The sequence below is a fragment of the Ceratosolen solmsi genome, unplaced genomic scaffold (genome assembly GCF_000503995.2).
Source record: "Ceratosolen solmsi marchali unplaced genomic scaffold, CerSol_1.0 scaffold6, whole genome shotgun sequence".
In the NCBI taxonomy this organism is placed as follows: Eukaryota; Metazoa; Arthropoda; class Insecta; order Hymenoptera; family Agaonidae; genus Ceratosolen; species Ceratosolen solmsi.
In genome coordinates, this window is record NW_011948414.1 from 13,083,903 (window position 1) to 13,108,776 (window position 24,874).

General features: G+C 21.1%; 2 protein-coding genes across 2 annotated transcripts; both read left to right on the forward strand.

Moving 5' to 3' along the window:
* The first annotated feature begins 2,557 nt into the window (after positions 1-2,557).
* Positions 2,558-8,203, forward strand: alphaSnap (Alpha-soluble NSF attachment protein). The gene is made up of 5 exons (XM_011507081.1): positions 2,558-2,706; positions 7,094-7,290; positions 7,360-7,625; positions 7,728-7,901; positions 7,959-8,203. The coding sequence occupies exons 1-5, from the start codon at positions 2,615-2,617 to the stop codon at positions 8,106-8,108; spliced, it is 879 nt and encodes a 292-aa protein (XP_011505383.1). The 5' UTR covers positions 2,558-2,614; the 3' UTR covers positions 8,109-8,203.
* Positions 8,204-18,079: 9,876 nt separating this feature from the next.
* fz2 (frizzled 2) lies at positions 18,080-20,615 on the forward strand. Its single transcript, XM_011507082.1, has one exon. It carries the CDS (start codon positions 18,080-18,082, stop codon positions 20,144-20,146), a length of 2,067 nt encoding a protein of 688 aa, XP_011505384.1. The 3' UTR covers positions 20,147-20,615.
* The last annotated feature ends 4,259 nt before the right edge of the window (positions 20,616-24,874 follow it).

A 24,874-nucleotide genomic window follows, 5' to 3' on the forward strand; every position in this document is an offset into this window, starting at 1 on the left:
AGTTTTTCTTTAAAATACATAACTTATAAGTCTTCAAAAAAGTATTCACATATACTTTTTTGCTTTGAACTACCTATATTACGAATGAATAAAAGACGAGTATATGTAAAGCTAATTCATTATCTATATATTATCTATATATTTTCTTTGAAATACATAAAATTATACCAAACATATTTCTATATTATTTCTGTTTTCTATGCAAATAAAGAAATAACATCTCTATTTATTTTTAATCTTCAACAGGAATAATTAATCATTTATTTTAATTGACTACATACTTTATGCGTAAATACTTTGTACATTTAAAAAAAATGTATGCTATGTTTATGTATAAAAAAGAATTTAATTGATATAAAGTACGTATTTTAAAATTTAAGTTAAAAATATTTTATACACTTCACCTGCAATGTTTTTATATTGTGATTTGTCGTAAGAACTTATAAATTTATACAATTTACTATCAAAATATTCAATATTCACTTATTCGTTTTCTTAGCATTTTGAGTGCTAATACCAACTGTTAAAGTGATCTCAAAACACAGTTTTAATCAGTGATAGTAGAGTGCACTGAGTGAAACATGCGCAATAGTTGTCCAAGCTTCTTCACTTTTAATGACGAATACAATACGATGTATTGAAAATTAAATATTTTAAATATAATAATATTAATAATGTACATATAAATCATTTTATCAGCAAGAATGTATATTATAAATTTGTAGATATTTTTTAATGTATATTTTTTAATATAATTATTAATATTTTTACTTTTATATACTTTAAACGGAATATGCTTTATTTACTAATTAAACATTTATTTTCTATTTTAACTTTTAACAAGAAAATATAACAATATAAATATGTAGATCTCATTTAATTTATGTTCGTAAGTATATAAAAAATTAATCGAAAATTTCAGAATATATATTGTATTTTTACGGAACTCAATTTACTTATATTGTGCATATTTGAAAATAATAATACGAGATAAATTATATTATGCATGTATGGATATCAGTTTAATAAAATATAATATTTATGCATTGGAAAAGGAAATATGATGCATATAAAGCATGCATATAAAGATATGCATTGGAATATGAAATATGGTGTTAAAAAACTATAAAGTCTAACTTTTTACAAGTTTGATATTTAACTATATCTCGTATATTTGATATTTTTGTCGATGCAAAGTAAAATGCGGAGGATGAACACTGCGTTACTCTAAATATCTCTTCTATAATTATATGATTGGTAATGAATATTTAGTATCGTGATTAGATGTACATGAATTTTTCGATTTCTTATTTTGTAAATCGCCATTCAATAATAACTTCTCTATTTTTGGACTTGACTTGAAATGTATTTCTAAGATGTAAAAAGTTTATTGTATTGTTACAATAAATCGTTACGGTTTTTGAAATACGATATTTTGACATGTCAACGAATCTTAAGCAGAAATTTTAATTTATATAGAATATATCAAAATTTAATAAAAAAATTTATGGTATATGGTATATGGTATAAAAATTTTTGTAGAAAAATATGAATTAAAATTAAAAAATGCAAAGGAAAAAGTCAATATTACTACTTATTCCAAACTTATACCAAATTTATTCAATTTTAATTGTAACATAGTTGGACTATTTTTTGATAGCTTAGGTATGTTTATATAAAATAGCCATTAGCAATTATATTTGGATAATTAGAAAATAAACATAATTCTATTAAGTATGGCGAAAACAAAATTATTTAAACATTTAATGTAATATTCTTGAAGCTGGTCGCTATGAAAGACTTTGTGTCTTTATTTTAGTATATTATGCATCATCCAACTTTAAATTACAAAGAATCACCTCGATAAAAATTGTTATAACAATGCGGCTTATCCATTTGACTCAGATATTGATTAATTGGTACGGATAACGTTTTAATAAAATGTTCTGGAAGACCATAAAAACTATTATGCACTAAAATTTGATATGTAAAAATCATTTAAGGGTATTTAAAAGTTGAATCAAATCATTAGATATTTAATAATTTAAAACTTTTTATAATCCTATTAGTTTTTAGAGCAAACATTTTTGCTTTATAATTTACATGATATTATTTATTTTTTAATCTTAAAATATTACGAAATTATACATGTATTATATAATATAATATATTCTATATACCAATTACGCATTCCAGAATTATATATGTTTGAAAAAATTCCTGAATAGTATAGTTGCTGGATTTTATAATCGTGACATTACCTTAAGTCAGGCTTAAATTGTCAAATACATATCCTGTAGCTGATGAACAAGTTTTGTTGAAGAGGAATACGTTGTCTTTATCAATAGATACTGCAGTATATGTGGAATATATTAAGATGTTAACATTTATTACAGACGTATTTATATTAATATGTTAATACTTTTAAAAAATCGAAAATTAAATGAAATATAAACAAAAAGAGTATGTATAAAATATAATACATTTTGTTATTAATATAGATGTTTAACATTTGAACAATTAATTGTGTATAATTTCATTAAATTTTTAGAATTCAAGGGGATAATTTTTCATTGTACAGAATTAAATTATATTATCTAATTTATTTATAAAAATGGCTGACAATGAGCAAAAAGCTATGCAATTAATAGCAGAAGCAGAAAAAAAACTAACTTCATCTAAAGGTTTTCTTAGTTCATTGTTTGGGTAAGTAATAAAATGAATGTTTTTATATTTGTATTATATTTATTATTTGTAAAACTATACAATTTAAAATTATAATCTATTCATTGTATAGTAAAAAACTAAATAGTTTTGTTGGTTGTAAATATCAAATAGTTAATATTTTGTCAGGATTGTTGTGGACTGTAATTTACTATGGAATAGATACACAGATTTATGAATTTATATTGAAAATTTTATTTAAAAATTTGTTATACAACCGTACCCATACACATGTACTATATAATATTTAAAAATTTATTTAGTTTTAATAGGTAAAAACTATCTTTTTGTAACATGATTGTATCAAGCATTTTATATTAATTAGATTTATAATTGCTGATGTAATAAGTAAACTATTATAAAAAATTATAATAGAATTAAATATATAATGTCGTAGTTATTAATATAAATATTATTTTTCATATTAATAAGTTTATATATTTTCAAACCCGATGTTCAGAATAAAATGAATCACTTAAGAATAATATTATTTAATAATGTAGTTCGATAAATTCAATGTATTTTGTATTATGTATTTGTATACCTTGGTGTGCGCATAAACTATACATATATGTATGTATATATAAATATTAATAAATTTATGCATTTCCTTTAATAATTTCACGTGATTGTTAACTGATGTATCTTATGTTATTAATTAAAATGATAAAATCTTTTTTAATGTTCTTATACTTAAAATTTAAAAATATTGTATATCAGTAAAATGAAAATATATAAACCCTCTAATGAAATATGTGATACAATTTTATTTTTTCAAACTTTAAGCATAATTAGTATCTTTCCATTTATTAAGGAGATAGTGAACAGATAGTGTAATGATTAAGAAGATTAATTATTATTTTAAAATGTTTAATGTTGTATACAAATAAAACATTTTCAATCATTTGACTTATATAATAATGCAGATTTTAATACAACAAATATAACAAAAAAATATTTATTAATGGACAAATAGCAATTAATAGAAAGCATAAATAGATGTAATTTTGCGATAACATATATATGCATTTTTAATGAGTGTACTATGGTAGGAAAGTGAATTAATGGATGCAAAGTACAATATTTTAATAGATTATACTAACAGTTTCCAATAAAAAAATATGTATTAAGCCATTGATTCACTCCACATATGATAATATTAAATGATTAGATATTAATTATTTAAAGATCCAACTAAATAATTTGTCTTATATGATGTATTTAAATATACAAATACGTAAATATATATAAAACGTATATATAAAAGTAATTATTTGCTTATTGATAACAGGAAATAGTTTTTATTATTTTTACTATCTATTAATTTTCAAATATAGTTTTATTGGATTCATTTAAATATTTGTTAAATAAATATCTTAATAAAAAGTTAAAATTCCTTAAAAATCAATTCATATTGTTAAAAACTTTGCAATTTATTATAATGTGTAGATGCATACATACACATGCATACAACTGTGAAACTAACATTAATATCATAAGTAGTTAATAATGCCAAAAGAAAGTATGATAAAATTTAATTTAAGTGCTTCCATTAATAAAAATGCGTATATCCGGATTATTTATTATATATTCCGACTTTAACTAATCTAAAATATTTTCATCTCTATATTCATTTTAGTAAACACTTTTAATGAGGTTACACTTGACAATAGTAATGTCTATAGTACCAAAATCTCGGCCTTTTAAAGGTATTATGACACTTGCCACTGATTAAAATCACTTGGCAACGAAATAATAAAAGCAATCGTGAAAATTTATGTAAATTATAAATTCTATACATTATGAAGCAATATATAAAGTTTTTTTTTTTATATTATATTGAAAACATTAAATGAGAGCAATCAAGTGTTGCATATATAACATAATTAATATACTGATCTAATATGACAGCATGTTTGTAGATTTTATTACCAAAAAGACTTAGAAGATAAATATTTCTGTTCTCTTCAATAATACTATTATTTAATTTTTAAGTAAAATTTTCAACAAAGAAAATTGTATATGAAGGTGAAGAATTCGATCACTTAGAAAGACTGTTGAATAATAAAAAAAGAAATAATTAACAATATAAAATGCCGAGGAAGAAAATATAAATAAATATATATTTAAATATAAAAAATTATATTTTATTTCTGGAATTTGACAAAATACATTAAACAAACAGCTGAAAATCAGCAAATGAAAATGTTAAGTCTTGACTTATGCTTATAAACAAACAGCTGAAAATCAACAAATGAAAATGTTAAGTCTTGACTTATGCAAGTACAAAGTTATACGCTAATCGGAGGTACATATATTATAGTGATTTTGTTTTTTGATGCACTGGTTTCAAATGTGATTGAGGAGGCAGTTTAGCTTTAAAGGGCCATATTAAAATTATGAAATTATTAATATTGTATTAGTTAAAACATTTTTACCATGTATATCTTCAAATTGATTTTTTAGTTTTTACTATATACTGCCATCTGTGAGAGCAAATCAAACAAATCTTGCATTTACAACCGAAATAGCTGGCATAGAGGTGTAGAAGAATTGATACAGCACCTTATGAGATAAAATATATTTATTTTTATTTTGTGTTATATTAGCATGTGAATACATAAAAAATTAAATTGTAAAAATAATAAAAAATTAAAATAAAATTCTAATTTAAAATTGAGAATGAGATAGGTTTAAATACAATTGTTGTAACTATGAATGGAGTATTATTTAATAAAATTATCATAATTATAAAATTTTTATTAACATTTTTATAAAAATAATCAATTTTGTTAATTTAATGATAACACGAAGAGCAACATTTAGTCAGAAATTGAAATTATTTTACTGCATGTGACATATTCTGTGTTACAATTGATATCTATGATTATTTGTAGAAGTGAGATCATTTTTTAAATTCTGAAGGCAGTAAATTTAATTTTAAATCTCTTTACATATTAATATATCACCACTTAATATTTTTAAGATAAAAATATTTTATTTAATATAAATTTTAATAATACAAAACTTTCAATTTGATTTTATTTTAATCATTATTTAATCTTAAACGTGGTAAATACTCAACCTTTGATATAATCTTCTTTACAAAAAATACATTTATTTAAATAACGAATAATTTAGGAAGCTGAAATACCTTTTATAAATTTAAAATTATAAATTATTAATTAGGAAATATTATTTCTAATTATTTGTTTTAATTTAACGATTTAAATTATTTCTGTTTGAAAGTTTTGACATATTAATAAAAATCATATCTAATAATTATTGTGAACAATAGTCTTAAATTTACGTTATTTATCAGTGAATATGATTAAGTTTTATAAAAAAATAAAATATAACTTATAATATTAAACTATATTAATAAAAATTTTATTATCAATCTTTTTATTATCAATTATAACAATGAGCCTAAGATAGACGTAAAGATAATGTAATATTAAGTCCACCAAATCTTTCTAACATTCTGCATCGATATCTGTATTAGATCTTTTGATGGATTTTTTTCTTCCCTTTTTAAATTTCTTTTGTAAACATTGTTCACATCATATTGTTTTATTGCGCAATAACAAAATAACATAGTGCTTTATTATGTGTGTGTATATATATATATATATATATATATATATATATAAATGAATAAACAATGATTAATTTAATCAAGTTGTAAAATTCAACCAAAAATATTTTAACAATTTATATAATAATAATAATAATTTTTCATTTTCTAGCTAAATTAATATAATATAGTTCAATCAATTATTTTAATTAGAGATAGAATATTACTTACGACTGTTAAAAAAGTATTGGATCATTGTGAAATACATTTAATATGTTATATTTTAAGACAATTAAAAAAATCAATTTTATCTATATCAATCTTATTGTAATTTAAGGGATATGTAGTTTATAAGTACAAACTTGTAGCACTACTTGATAATTGACTCGGAAAGTCATGACGGTGGCCACGTATTATAATGCGAAGTATACTTTCTTTTATCATGGTTTATAAAATATATAAATATAATTAAAAACTATAAAATCGATTTATTAACTTTTAAACAGTAATTAATACAGATTGTCAATAATAAATACGTAAAAATTAAATTAATTCAGTAAAACAGAAATGTAACTATAAAATTTAATTACTTACTGTTTGCATTAATAATTTTTTGCAAACTTTTGAAGATTAATTTATCGTAGTTATATATCATAAGTTATAAATTAATTGATTCATTACAAATTTAAACAAATAAAAATTATGGTCTTTTATGCAAAAACATAATGACAAAAATTTTGATAATTTTTTTGTACATTGAACTATATATAATAATAAATGATGTATAATTAGAGGATCTTCAAAAGTAGAAGAAGCTGTAGAATCTTATCAAAGAGCTGCAAATTTATTAAAAATGGCTAAAAAATGGAATGAATCTGGAAGCGCTTTTTGTCAAGCTGCAAATCTTAATGCAAAAGCAGGTAGTAGACATGATGCAGCTACCAATTACATTGATGCTGCTAATTGTTATAAAAAGTCAGATCCTACTGGTAAGTATTTTATTAAAATACAATTTATTTAATAGTTTGAATATATATTTATTCTATTTAACGTTACAGAAGCTGTAAATTGTTTATTAAAAGCTATAGAAATTTATACTGATATGGGTCGATTTACTATGGCGGCTAAGCATCATCAAAATATAGCCGAAATTTATGAAAATGAAGCAGTGGATTTAGAAAGAGCAGTTAAGCATTATGAACAAGCTGCAGATTATTTTCGTGGTGAAGAAAGTAATTCATCCGCCAATAAATGTTTATTGAAAGTCGCCCAATATGCTGCTCAGTTAGAAAATTATGACAAAGCAATTGAAATTTATGAACAGGTAGGAAAAAATTATGAATTTTTTTATATTAATTTTCATTTAATTGTATACTTAAATTTTTTTACTATTTATCATATTTATTGAGTTACATGTAATTAATAGGTGGCAGTTGCGTCATTGGATAGTTCATTATTAAAATATAGTGCTAAAGAATACTTTTTACGAGCAGCTTTATGTCACTTATGTGTAGATGTATTAAATGCTCAACACGCTATCGAACGTTATCAAGAACAGTGCCCTGCATTTCAAGATGTTCGAGAATACAAATTAATTAAGGTAGAAAATTTTATTTAAAAAAATTATAGTATTAATATACTTATACAATTATTTTAGATTTTAATAGAACATTTGGAAGAACAAAATATTGATGGTTTCACAGAAGCAGTAAAAGAATATGATTCGATTTCACGACTAGATCAATGGTATACAACAATGCTTTTGCGAATAAAAAAACAAATCAATGATAATCCTGATCTCCGTTGAATTGCATTACTATTTATGAATTTCATTTATAGATAATTCCAGTGTATATTATCTTATCTAATACTGTGTATATCTAAGTGCGTGCGTATGTGTACGTACGCGAGAGCGTACGTCTCCATACAAAATAGTTTATTTAATAGTGTATTAAATCTTATTAAAATATTTATGTAAATGTTATAAACAAGTATAATGAATAGAAAAATAGCTAATATTGGTTTCTATAAGTCTTAAACTAAACATAAAATGTAATCCAAATTCCATTATTTAGAAATGTAAACATTAAATGTTTTAAAAAATACATAATTCATAGGTTTATAAATTTATTCACATTAGTATAAATTAATTTTCTGCTTTTAATCTTTCCACCTTTCTATGCAATTTTCATTATCGTTTGTACTTTTTATTCTTGAAATACTTATTCTAAAATAGATATTAAAGAAATCATCAAAATTAAACGAAATTTCAAGATTAAATACTAAAACTATTATATTGTTTTTAACTTCCTTATTTAATTTTAAAGTACGAAAAATATTGTCAGAAAAGTTTCATTTAATTTTCATATGTTTTGTAATCCACTTATTCAATGTATTTTCACAATGCCACTAATAATCTAACAACAACAAAATTGTGAAAGTTATATTTCTTTACAAATATGTTTAAATATGTATAACTAAATTAAAATAATAGTAATCTAAGAATCATAATTTCATGACTATTACTACAAGCAAGTATCTTTGTAGAATAATTTATTTCATCTGCTATGTTTAAGTAAAATATGTTATATTGCAAAATGCATATGTCATTAATATTTTTCATAAATGAAATTATTATTTGGTGATTCATGATCCAGCTATTGAAAGATTTGAGCGAATATAATTTTTTTTTTAAAACAGTATTTTCATACCAAAAAAATATATAAGCTCTTAAGCCGTAATATACATAGTTCAATGTTTTTACACTGATTTTTTATGAATATTAGAACACGATTCATTTGTATTTTTATTAACGATATTTAAGAGTGTATTAACATTTCTCATTTATCTTTTAAATACTGTAAAAATCATGATTTGTTAAATTTCTAATAAAATATACTTAACAATTTTTTTAAAAACTATATTGTATAATAGCAAAAACTAAAAAAGAGAACAGATGATAATGCATCCTATTGTTCTATGTATTGTTGCATTAAAAAATGATTAAGATAACATAATAATAGTATAATAAAAGAAACTTAAGTCCAAAATAATGCAAATATTTCAATTAAAATTGGATGTACTCTCCACACATACAAAATATATAATTTTAAAATAGTAACAGAATAAGCAATATGTTTATACATATTGTATATAATTGTCTTGAGCTATTTTCTTTTTAATTAATTGTTCCCTTACAGTTATTATCATTAGTTATGCTTCTTGTTGGTTATTATAAATAATGTTAATATAATGTTAATATAAATAAAGTGCTCTGAATGTTTTAATGTCTGGTTTGATTCAAACATAAAACATTTTAGTAAGACTAAATAAAAATTATTTTTAATTTTTGAAGAAAACTTATTTTTATAATAAGTACTAAAATTAACAGATGAGTGTGATGTATATAAATTTTGAAATTTTTATCTTTAAAAATACGAATAACAATAATGTAATTACAATATCCAAAAAAAGGACAAATTCTGAGCTGTTTGTATCTAGTCTATATATACAATGGTATTACTATTTTGTGTTAACGTTGAGTTGCTTTACTGTTGATTAACAGAGTAGAGCAAGATAAAAACATAATATTTTAAGTATTTAAAGACAGTGTATGAATTTAAAATATGTTCAATAATTCTGATTCATATATGAACAATTTTTTTTTAATTGATAATAATTATCAATTAATATTGCTTTACAGCAATCATTTGTAATAACCGAACTTTAATATTGAAACAAACTTAAATATCAATAATATAAAATTTGCTTGCATGAAAAATTGAATGATGTTAAATGTATAATCAATTAAATTTAAAACAACTAGATGTAGTAGTGAAAAGACAATTTTTTTATTACACCAAGATTTTTAGTTTGGATTAATTATAAAAATAAATGAAGTACATTCGTAGATAATAAAATGAATATATTTATACATAATATAAAAAAAATATATAAATTTTCTAATCTTAGCAAGTTATTGAACAGTAAAGATAATTACGTTTTGGTCAACACCTTTAAAAGAAAAACTAAAAATTTAAATGTTTAGTCTAATCAATAATCAATAACCCTTAATAAGTTTTTATAACAAAATTATATAATTGAAAGATGCGGTACACATAATGATAAACATAACGTTCAAGTATAAAATACTGTTTCTTTAATAATAGGAATAAGTTTACAATTTTTCTTTGTAAAATATGGGTGAATTAAAGGAGTAGGCAGTACATTGGGTTCAAGTGTTTTGAGTAATACGTTGACAAGTTTGAAAAATTATTTAAATTAAAACTATGTATAAATCATAATTAATTTCATTAATTATTAGCCTATTCTATACTAAATTATGATTTATTCTATTTTGAGCAGTCTACAATCCATGGACAAATATAATATTTTTTATAATAATTTGAATTAAGTATTCTAATTATAATATAATAATTATAATAAGTGTACTTAAACTATTTATGTAATTTATTTACGAAACTTTATAGATATATATTATAAACATAAATTTATTAAATATATTTTTGGATAATTTTACTTCTTAAAAATAACATACTACATATAATAATACAGATGAATTAGATTTAATAGAAATATCTGATTGAAAATTAGTATTTTCAAAAAATTATATTGTACTTCAAATTAATTATTGATTAACTAATTATTACGAATTATACAATTATAAAAATATATTTTAACTATTTACTTAAATTACTTCAATTACCATTAAATTGTTTTTTTTTTAATTTAAATTCATTTCTTAAATACCTAACATTTAAGTAAAATAATAAAATTATTTATAAATTATTTATTATAAATTAAATAAAAATTCTAAATTATCTATTGTATTATTATATTGAATTTAAACTTCTTATAAAAATAATTTAAATGAATAATTTTGAGTAAAAAATTTTGACACTCATAATTTTCAAAATTGATATTATTTATATTTATATTAAATATAAAAAAATTAGGCATGCCATGCACAAAGTATACGTACAATCTGTATATATTTAAATTATTAATTTAAATTTTTAGTGCGCATGCGATTTTTCCATGTTCTGATTTTCATGGCATCACTTCCTTTTTCTCGCACATGCGTAATTAGATAAGGATAGATCAGATAAAACTAATTTTTCTTTTTATTAACCAAATGGTTTCGGAACATTGGTATTAATTCTATCTACATTATATATATGTTTTCGATAGTATTTCTCTTATATTTATGTATTAGAAATAGTGTTTACAACAATGACTAATATATTAGATAAAATTTTTACTTTAATAATTTTACAAGCAGAATAAAGTGTTAATTAAAAAACAGTTTTATTTATATTTTAATATCGTACCTTTGTTTTTTAGAAAGCTAGTGTGATATACGTACATTAAGCATTCTGCATAATGTTGTATCATTTAAATAATTTTGTTGTAAATAACAATAGTTATTTAATTTACTTTTCTTGTATGCTGATTTTATTTTACATATAACAATTTTATTAATATATAATAGTGCATATTAACTTAATTCATTAGTAAATATTAGTTTAAACATAATTTTTTAACGAGTAAATTTATAAAAAATATAAAAGTAATAATGAGTCTGACATAAATAAAATTTAAGTGTTTATTAAAATAAAATATCATTGTTCGTATTTTTGATTATATAAATACATTTTCTATTGATAGATATGATTATTAAAATATTTGAAATGGTAAGTTCTGAAAAAAATTACACATAAAAATTACCTAATTTTTTATTTCTTAATTATCATGTATTATATAATTAAATTTTTTAAATATAAGTATAAATATTAATAATCTGAATTTATCATTTCAAACAGTGCATGTTAAATCTTTATTTATATAAACTATAACAAATTAGTAAATATAAAATAATGTAAATACCAAATTAAAAATTTAGAGAAATTAAAAAATTAAAATTTGGTAATTTTGACAATGTTTAAAAAAATTATTACAATTCATAAAAATAATTTATAAACAAAGAAATTATTTCATATTACAATATTAATGAAAAAATATTATGTTTCAAGAAAAAGAAATATTGGAAAGTAATATTCTAGAATTTAAAAATTGTTTTATTATAAATTATTTTAGTCAGGCTTGTACAAAACAGAATTATATACATAAAAAATAATCTACTTGATATTATATTTTTATATTGATATGAACTTAAGTTTATTTTGCTTCTCATTTATTATATTTATTAATTTAATGAAAAAAATATTTTTTATATTTTTTAAATATAATTTAATATTAATACTATATTGTTATTAAAATATAGTAATCTTTAATATATGAAATTTATTAAATTTAATTTCTCTTATAAAATCTTATAATTTAATTCTTTATATAATTCTATTTATATATTTGTATAATAATATTTTTAATTTTTTCAGTAATGTTTTATTATTAACAAAAATATTGTTGCTTTATTTATATTTCAGCAAATAATTTAAATATTCTTTTATTTAATATTTGAAAAATAATTATAAAAATAATATTATTATTGATTAATATATAATAAGAGGGTAATTAACTTAAGATACAATTAAATTTTTACAAACATAAGGATATTTACAAATTGATATACATAGAGTGTACTATTTTATGTAAAAAAAAATTAAATAATATTTTCAGCCTATTAAAATATTTTCTATGAAGGTTAGTAAAAAACATATTCAGTATTCAGAATTATTTGTATAATTGATGTATTTGTTTGAAAATTATATATTTTAATTTTACTTATATTATTATTTATAAAAATTAATAATTTATTGATATACTTTAATATTTTTCTTTGTATCAGCCTGTGTATCTTATCTTACTGATCATCATTTTAATATTTCAGATTACAATTTTTTCAAAAAAAATTTTTGATACAATTAAAACATTTGTATGAATAATACATTGAATGAATTTTAGTTATATTATTTCATTTAGACTTTATTTGTATATACTTTATTGAATTTATTGTCTAGTTATAATTAGTTCATCAATATTTTCCAAATAACATTTGATTTATTTTACTAACATGAATGTTATATTCTATTGTGATGTCACCATTTTGTAAAAATAATTATGATAAATTATAATTAAAGTTGGAAATATTATTTAAAGATAAAAATGTAATAAATTAGTGGGTTATTTTTTGTAGTGGTTATAGAATAAATTGTGATATTTTTGATCTTATCAACATAATTAATATATTTATATGACATATGGAAAAATGACAGACATTATTTTTTTTATTTTGGGTATTATTAAGCTTTAAAAATATTGAAAAGTGGATAACATTATATAAAGAAACATGTAAAAGTTTACTAAATCAATTACAAAGGTTAGGTCGGTAACATGGAAGTCGAAATAGCCTGGCAAATTTGTAATATTTAATGTAACTATATTTATTAAAAATATAAAATACAATGATAATGAAACTAACAATAATTAATAATAAAAGAAGAATCTTTTATACATATGAGAAATGAGTTTCATTCTTAAAAAAGAACAAAAAATCAGTTAATATGATAGGATAATTTATTTGATACCGTTTTCGATAAAATTACCGATAAATATTGTAATTTAATATTTATAACAACGCGTTGTTCAATAATATATAAAGAAAATTAGTTTCAAACATCAACTCAAATTAATTCAATTGTGTCGAAATTAAGAACCTCGATATTGATTATTATATACGTCAAAAAATAAAATCAATTAAATAGTAATGTACAAGATTATCACAACATTTTATAAGAAATGTTTGAACTTCTATTATTGGATATGCTCCTCTAAAACTGAAAATATTAAAAATTAGATTCTTAACAATGATTAAAACTATTTTATAAAAATACATACTATTATAATAAATAGCATTATTTTAACATTTTTATTTTAAATCAACTTGTCTTTACATGTAAGATTATTTTATTCTTAACATTATTTATACATATATTAAAAAATTAAATATAAACATAGTAATTATGACTTGTACAATTTATTTTTTATAAATTATGATATTAAATAATATGAAATTTTTTTCATATATAATATACTTTTTAATTATGGCTGAATTATTAAATATTGAATTAATACATCAATAAAAAATAATGTATATTAGATTAAAAATATGTAGTGAAATATGTGAGAAAATATAAAAGTAAACAAATATATATTTTTTTTAATCTATATTTGCATTTGAAGTACAAGGTATATTGTGTAAATGTGAATAATAAAATTTCAAAATTAAAAATCATTTAATCTACAATTAATATGATATATTTATAATATGTAATATAACTTTCTATAATAGTATATGAAAGAAATAGAATAAAATGGAATATATAAGCTCTTTAATATTAGTTGAAATATTTATATTTGGAGTTTTCATATTGTATAAAATGAAAAAATATAATACTAACTAATGTTCCTACAAAGTCTAATACACATTTTATCAATATTGAAAAAATGTTAGTTTGATAATTGAAATTTATATGAAAGTAATAAAAGAGAGGAATATTTTAATTCTAAAATGTCCAAAAATTGACTTTCCATTTTATAAAAAAAAATTATATGAAAATCTTGTGATTCTTATTACATAGAACTTTAGAGCTTAGTTTTAAAATCGTAGTGATTCGTAAAAATGAGTAACACCATTAATTTTGTTCATTTTTGAATATTTGAGCATTTTTTAGTTAAATATACTTTTTATGTTTACAAAGGAGCACTAGGTTTCACACTGAAATATTAAAAACATTTATAGTTATGGATAAATTATAATTTTATGTTAAAACAGAAATAGGTATCTTTATATGCATAGTTACCAAATAAAAAATTATTACACTTTATGAACAGGCAGTAAAGTAGATATTGAAAATAAGACTAGCACATGTAATAAAAATGATAAATGCAATTTATTAAAAATATTAATTTTTTAGTATAATTTTAATTAAATTAGTTCATGTATTATAAATTAGTCGGACTATTATAATAGCTTTCTATTTAAAAAAAAAATAATAAAATTTTATTTAAAAGTTATGGGTAAAAATTGAAGATATATTTAACAATTGTTGCTATTAATATGTATCTGAATATCAAAGTTTAAGTTATATGTACTTATATACTTATACACGTATATACTAAGTTAACTGCATAAGTATATACTTTAAAGAATAAAGTTTATGAAAGTTGAATGCAATTGAAGTACATTTGATGAGATTTATGAAATAGAATAGTCACGTGATTAAACAAGTATTATTTTATGTTTATTTCAGATATTAAATCATACAAAGGGATTTGCAATAGCTATAAACATTTGATACATTAATATTTTCATACAATTATAATTAAAATTTTATCCTTTCATATTTGAATTAATAAATCGGATTTTCGCATAACTTTTTTTTTAAACAATATAAGTATTTTTATATCTTCCATATTTGTACTATTATTTATTTGGAACTGTACAATAATGAATTACTGAATTTCAGCTCTTAAAAAAGTATCATTGAGACAGACGACTAGTAAACGTTCATACATGTATAAGTCATAGCGAAGTTAGTTATAATTATTATTATTCTAAACAGATTACTTACTTCATCTTACAGAAAAAAAACGTCAACAATATCTAAACTATGATTATATATATTTTTTTGCATTAGGATATTATTGATTCCAAATTAATTATACTAATTATGATTATATCCAGCTGTTATGATTAATGAGTTTTAATAGTGAAAAGTAGTTATATTTATCTCTGTATCATTTTATAGATGAAAATTATGTATTTGAAAATTTAAGCAGACTAAAGTAAACATCAGATTTATCAATGGAATAAAGCAGCACTGTACTTTATTATGCTTTTACCACAATGTTTTAAATTCTATTCAATTAAAAATTTATTGAAACCAGTCTTATTAAATTAACATATACAAGTTATTTTTTTTAAATGAACAGTGCAAATTGATAGTTAATATGTCCTCATAAAATTTGTAACCCTTACTAAATCAGATATTAAAAACCGCTTTAGATATTCTGTTATTGCTTTTGCAATCACATGCGAAATGATTCTTCCGAAATAATATTGTCTTTATTCTAATTATTGCATAAATTTTTCTTAATGTCTTCTTTTTAACTTATTAACTTCTTTTTATTCTTTTTAACATTTTCCGGTTAAAATTGTAGATGATATTCTTTAGTTTTTACAAAAATTTTGTTTTACAATATTTCTTGATTAATGGGTAAAGACGACTCTGCAATATTAATAAATTTTAATAAAATTAGCGTTCGTTGGTGTTATGTCAGGTTTATTCTTATTAATATACTAATGAAAAAAAGAATAGGTTTTATGAACAGTTGGAATGTTGTAATGTATATCACTGCATATAATCTTGAGGTATCTACATGATATATATTCAGTTAAATCACTTGTACATTCATTCCAGTAAAGAATTATAAAAAAAAGAATGTTTTGGCATTTACAAGTTATAAATTCTATTATATCTATTATCATTTCTGATGAAATATAGTTGAATGTATAATAGAATGTATAAGAATCATTATACGGTTTGAATGTTCGTTTAATAAAGCTAACAGCAAACTATATTGATATATTATATATAATAAAAAAAATTATAGCACCATTTGTATTAATTATTGAAAGAGAATTACACTTCTTTTTTAAATGAAAATTTTTTAAAATTTCAATAAATAGCACTTTACGTTTTTTATCTATTGTAACAACACACTGTGTACATGTAAAAATATGAAATAATCATAAAAAGGTACGCTATTAACATTTGTATCAATATAGAAAAGGCGAAAGTAGGCAGGAAATAAAAAACTAGACTTCTGTCAATTAAGTACTAGTGATAATAGTACTAGTATATCAGCTGATCATGATTTTTATATTAGGGTTTTTATAATATACACCTTGGAACATATAAGGAACATATAAATAAATACTACGAGTTGCACGAACAGCATTATCTAAAATCAGTTGTAAAGTTTTTTATTTATTGGATGCATAGATTCTTTATATTCTCGAATAATAGCAAATAAAAAATTGAAAACTCATTGCATTCATTGACTTGATTTTTTTGGCTATAAATCTAACAAATAAAAATTTATAATTAAAATGTATTGAAATAAAAATTATATATATATATATATATATACGTATATTATAAGTAAATATTAATTAAACAAAATAAACTAAAAATAGAGTTAATTCTTATTTATAATCAATAGCTCATTTTTCTCTTGTTAAAATAACCTTATACTGTTAAATTATTGTATGCAAATTGTATCTTAGAAACTCCTAACTAAATTAAAAAAATTTTAGTGTCAAATGCAATAAAATCAAACTTTATCAGATCTAATCAAATGCCATATTTTTTTTTTAATTGCAATTTATATTATTACAAATTTATGAAGAAGTTTCTAATTATATTTTATAAGAAACATAAATTAAAATAAAAATTATTACAAATAGTATAAAATAATAAATCAGAAATATTATGGTCATTTATAAATAAAATATAATCAAAATTATTTCTTATTCTTTCTGCATTATACAATGTTAAGTTTCAGAAATTAAAAATTTATTCTATTTATGTTTTTAATTTAATATAATGATTAAACCAAATTAATTTTATGTTTTCATTTATGTTTCAGATTTATCTATTTTAAAAAATCTTTTGAATACCTATAATGAAATGCGAATATAATATAGAATTTACAAGAAATAATTCCAAGAAAATGAAAGTTTTTGTATTATGTTGTCTGTTTATTATTTTACCTATTATTAATACAGAAGATATAATAGAATCAAGAAATAATATTGATGCTCCAATATCTTCATCTTCTACTTCATCACTATCATTTACATCATCTATTACTGGCATTGCAACGAGCATTGATTCTAATCCTGTAATTATAAACAATAAAATAGATCATTCTATGACACGATCTGGGCCATCTAATGTCATAAATGGTCGATGCGAGGAAATTACCATTCCCATGTGTCGTGGAATTGGGTATAATTTTACAGCTATGCCTAACGAATTAAATCATGATACACAAGAAGAAGCAGGTCTTGAAGTTCATCAATTTTGGCCTCTTGTAGAGATTAAATGTTCCACTGATTTGAAATTTTTTTTATGTTCTATGTATACACCAATTTGTTTACCAGAATATAAGGAACCACTTCCTGCTTGTAAGAGTGTTTGTGAACGTGCCCGAATGGGATGTGCTCCTTTAATGCAACAGTATGGATTTTCTTGGCCAGAACGTATGGCTTGTGAACGATTACCTAATCAAGGAGATCCCGAAAATCTTTGTATGGAACAAGATAATCGAACAAAATTACTTTCCACTGAAATTATAACACATAGTATATCTCCGGTATCTTTACCAAAGCCTACAAAATCTTCTAAGAATATTCAATCATTAAAATGTAAACCTGGCAAAAATCAAAAAAATTGTCAATATTCTCATGGAGATAAAATGAAGGACTGTACCTGTCGTTGTAGACCGCCTCTAATATCTTTAGTACCATCTACATCTGTAGAAGAAAACGATGAACTTAAAAGTTTTAATTCTTTAGGAGTTTCTAATGTAAATAAATTTATGATAACTCAAAAATTAGATGTCATAGGAATTTCTGATTGTGTATTACCTTGCCATGGAGCATTTTTAACAAACGAAGAAAAAAGTTTTGCAGCAGTATGGTTAACTTTATGGAGTGGATTATGTGCAGCAAGTACATTAGCTACGGTTACAACATTTCTTATAGATACTCAACGGTTTAAATATCCCGAAAGACCAATCGTTTTCCTTTCAGCCTGTTATTTTTTAGTTTCACTCGGATATTTGTCAAGAATTATTATTGGACACGAAGAAATTGCTTGTGATGGTAACATGTTGCGACATGGATCTCAAGGACCTGGAATATGTATTACAGTTTTTTTATTAATTTATTTTTTTGGAATGGCTTCGTCTGTATGGTGGGTTATTTTAGCATTTACATGGTTTCTCGCAGCTGGTTTAAAGTGGGGTAATGAAGCTATTGCATCATATTCCCAATATTTTCATTTAGCAGCGTGGATGGCACCAACAGCTCAAACAGTATGGACTCTTATGTCTGGTGGTGTTGCAGGTGATCCTATCGCAGGTGTCTGCACTGTAGCTCCTGAAGGAATTAGAATATTTATATTATCTCCTTTATTAATGTATCTTCTATTAGGAACAACATTTTTACTTGCAGGATTTGTAAGTCTTTTCCGAATACGCTCTGTAATAAAACGTCAACCTGGTGCAAAAGCTGATAAATTAGAAAAATTAATGATTCGTATTGGAGTTTTTTCAGTATTATATACAGTCCCAGCAAGTGCAGTGCTTGCTTGTTATTTATATGAAACGACATTAAGAAATGATTGGCTTAGTTCATTAGCTTGCCCTTGTAAACCTCGAGTAAGACCATTATACTCAATAGTAATGCTAAAATATTTTATGGCACTGGCTGTAGGTATTACATCTGGAGTTTGGATATGGAGTGGAAAAACGATTGATTCTTGGCGTCGTTTATGGAACCGATTATTTGGCAGAAATATAGATATTACAAATAATATAACAGGCACTACTGGTACAGGTATACTTGGAAATATTACCAATACTAAGGGTATTATTAACCGTTCTCTAGCTCCACAATATTCAGCAACACCAGGTCCAGGAAGTACATTATTACAGCAAAGTAGTGTTACCAGTGCCTCTCAACATCATATTCATCATCACGTACTTAAACAACCTCCACTTTCACATGTATGACGACAACAATTGGCGGAACTTGAAGTAAATACTACTTGCGATCATCAAGAAAGACCTTCCGCCTTAAGTAATTATGGGCCCATTTAGCCTACTTTTCAGACTATTATAACGCAACAGTTTTTCTAAGATCTCATACATCGATAAAAACTTTATTTATTCTAGTTCATAGAATAACTTCCGAGTGTATACACACAATTAAAGTATAAAATTTAATGCTATAGTATGAAAATCTCATATTTATTATTATATATCTATTATAATGTGTTTACATAAGCCACACGTATACACATATACATGCTCAAGCACACACGCGCGCGCACGTGCGCACACACATACACAACATGTATATAAAACACGTTAAAAGTATTTCAGTTATAATATCCATTGTTCTTAATTATAATTTATATAGTCACTGTAAGTACAAAAATCGTTTTGATAAGTAATTTTGTATTTTGTTTAATTTATAATATACAATTAAATTTTAAAATAAAGGTAAATACAAGTTCTATTTGATAAATTACTACATAATAACTTAATAAAATTAAGTTAGCTGCTTAACATGATAAAAATATAAGAATAAATTTTGTATTTATTTAGTAATAAAATTATAAACAATTCTATAAGAAGAGTAATTTCTATTTATATTTATATCACATAATAATGCTTAGTTCTGAAACATTTTAATTTATTTTATTTATTTTAAAATAAATAAAAGATATCTGCAGATTAAATCTCTATAAATAAAAGATTATCTACAGATTAAATACGTTGTAGCTTTTCACTAGAAAACTCAAATTCACGATTCTCTACTCCAATCCATACACTAGGTAATTTATTCTATATTATATCTTAATAATAATAATACTAATTTTATTATATTATAATTTTTTTTATAATTATAAATTATAATATACATAAAAGTATAAAATATTTGTAAACCAAAGTGAATGAATATAAACTAATATTGTAATAATTTTTTATAAAATTCACAGAAGTTATTTATTTAAATTAAAATAAAAGAAATTTGATAGAATCAATTAAAATCAGTTATGAAAAATTTATAGTAGAAAATAGAAAATATAGATATTGAATTATATTTAAGAATTCTAGTCGTTCTAAAAATTGAATATACTCTGTATCAAGCAGAAAAATATTAAATTTTTGTATTAAATAAATCTATTTTATCAATTTTATAAAAAGTATTCTTAATATATACGCTTTTTAATGTTATTTTATACCACCATTTTTATAGGTTTTTACTGTAATTTGGTAGATAATACTCATTGAAACATAATTTTTTTTTTTATACAAACGAAATAATTAATTAAAAATACATATATAAAATGATAAACTATTAATCGTACTACAGAAGATTTTAACAATATAAAATTATAAAGTAGTTATGGTAATTTACAGTAATATTCATATTCATTTAGCGTATTTTAATAAATTAAATCATTTAATATACACCATATACACACGTATTATAAATTGTATATCGTTTTTTTAAATTTATTAAATTTATGTTCGTGTAATCCATTTACTATATTAATAAACTCGGGAATAAACATATCTTAATAGTTTAAACTTTAACTCGTTTAAACATTGTTATAAAACCTATGCAAACCTAAAAGTATATAAGTAATTGGTTTTAATTCAATTGATGTAATTGAACATAGTTATATTGTAGATTTATATAATCATTAATTGAAATTCAAATCTCTTATTTCCAAATTACTTATTATTTCATTACATCCTTTTTTTAAATAAATCAATATTTTTTAACAAAGTATAATTAATTTCATTTGTCTGATAACTAAAACAGATAGATTTGACGATTTATTAATAATATTTACAAAACATTGCTTATGTAATATACGTGTTTAAGATTTTAATTAATCAAACCTATCTATTATTAATTACATTAATAAATTCAAATTTATATTAGTTTTTATAAGAATCTTCCATTGAATTATTTTACCAATACCAAAAAGATATATTAAAAAAATTAATTCAATAGTACTTAGTTTTTAAAAGAATTTTGAAAAAATTTCAAGAAAGTTTTTTATTGATCTTATATTATCGACTTTTATAGAAAAAAAAGAACAATGCGATTTATTTTTCATTAATATTTATCAGTAATGATTTTTGTAACTAATAATTAATCATTAATAATTTAAATAATAAAATTTCATACATTCTTTAATTAATAACATATGTTCAATTATTTAACAATTACAACTGTCATCTTAAGATTAGTAATAGTATTATTACACTACGAATAAATTAAAAAAAAAAAATTTTCTTCAATTTGGTAAAATTTTGCACGCGCAATAGTAATTTCTAGACATGTCCATACATACGAAAAAATAATTAAAAAATGAAATTATTATATAATTAATTATAAATTGTTTGTGAAGTATTTAAAAATAGGAAATTAAAAAAAACCTAATTTAAAAAGATTTAACAATTGTACCGATTATATACTTCAATAAATTTTTAGACCTATTTTTTAACGATATAAACAAAAGATTTTATAAAATTATTTGATGAAAAATAAAAGATATTTTTGTAAAAAAAATAAATCAATATTTAATTAGAATACATACTAGGTGGAATTCTTACATTATGTTAATATTGTAAATAGTCATGCGATCAGCTAAAATATTAATTATGATTGAAAAAATTATTTAAATACAAGTGTTTTAATCAAAAGAACTTTTTAACCGAGGCACTATAATCTTATGATGTACACTAACTTTATCATTATTATTACCTAAATAATATAATTTCAACTTATTAAATGTTATTTATTACAGGGGTTTGAACATTAAATGAAAGATAAACATTTATGTAAAACTTTTATTAATTTGAAAGACAGATAATACAAACTTATTTTATGGATTTTATACTTTATTATTCATAAAATATGATATTTATATCTAATATAAATATCTTTTTTTAACAATTTTTATGAACAAAAACTTGAAATTTGCTAAATTAATTCAAATAATGTTAGGATAAATCTAATATGTATTTCTAATACATTGATTTTCTTATATAAATTAAACTTAACGAATATAGATACAGTCGGGTTTCAATGTTTTATTTTGTACTTTACACATAATTTAGATATGTAAACTTATTACATAGTTACATTCAAATTGTGCAATAGTATAATGTATAAATAATTGTTAAAATTAATCATCTTTTTTGTATAAGGTTTATACAAATGTAATTATATAATAGTGAATATGAATAAATAGTATATTTAGCTAGTCATATTAGTAAGAAATAAATTGTATTGAATATATTCATAGAATAAGTTACTTACTCTTTGGCATAAGTTGTAATTCAGTCTAATTTTTGTTTAGTGTTTACTAAAATGTTTGAAATTATTTCTTTAAGTTGCTTAATTAATTCAAATATTATAAATATTTTTACATTATTTAAACTGTATAAACAAAAATTTTAATATTTTATTGTAATTAAGTTAAGAGTTTTCAAAGTTTGTATATTACTTTATTATATTATTTATAATTCTTGAAATAGCTACGTTACAATTCAGATGTAATTGAAAATTTATTTTTCATCTTAAAATTTTTTGTATTAAAAACTTGTAATTAATTTTGCTATATAATTAAAAATATTATTTTTTCGTTATGTTAATAATATTGTATTTTTTGTAATAAATTCTTCTAATTTTATTATAATTGGTAACATGTTCAATAAAAAAATTCAATAAACTGATTAATTTAAAATATTAATTGTATAACATTTCCATTTTTTAATTATTCAAACATAACAATACTACCAATTATATATTATATTACGAAAATTCTATACAAATACTTCATAGAATAAGTACTTTCTAAAAAGCTTATATTTAAATGATATATGATCAATGACCATTAATAGGCACTAATAAAGCACAAAGCATCAAAAAAACTTATTGTAAATAAGTCTTAAACAAATAGAATTAAATTTTGTATTAAAGTTATAATCTTGATTTTAATTGGAATATGAATTAATAATTCATAATTGTTCATTTCTTATTATTAATATACATTTAATAAATATAATCTAACTTATGTTTTTGCAACATTGTATAAAAGTAAATATACCTCAATGATTCTATAATATAAAAATTAGTCGTTTTTAATATTCATACTTCTAAATTAAAAGTTATGAAATGAATTTGTATTTTTTTAACGAATTTTTTACTGTTACTTAATCTTAAAAATTAAAAATGAATTAAAAAAACTACTTCAGAATCAACTGTAGTATAAGTGGATTAAATATATGAACGGAGCAACTGAAGAATTTTTTTCCACCTGTACATTTTTATCTAAAATATGTCTCTTTAAAATATCATGACAATTTTAATTGTAAAATTAAACTTACAAATGAATTAGGTTGTGTATTAAAAATTATGCTTTTTTATTTTTATATGTGAATATTGCATATAGACATTGGAGAAGTTGGCATATATATTAAAGTAAGTATAATTTGGTAACTGACTGTAAGTAATATGCGGTGTAATAGCTAACGTATAAAGATCTCTTATAATATATAAAATATTCCTGATCTCTATTAGTTATAAATTATATTTTATTTAACAGTCATATTAACAAGTCGAATTGTAAGTGTATATATTCTTGGACTATTTAGATTATTTCTCCGCTGTTACATATTTATAAGGTATTTTTTTTTTAACATGAATTTAAT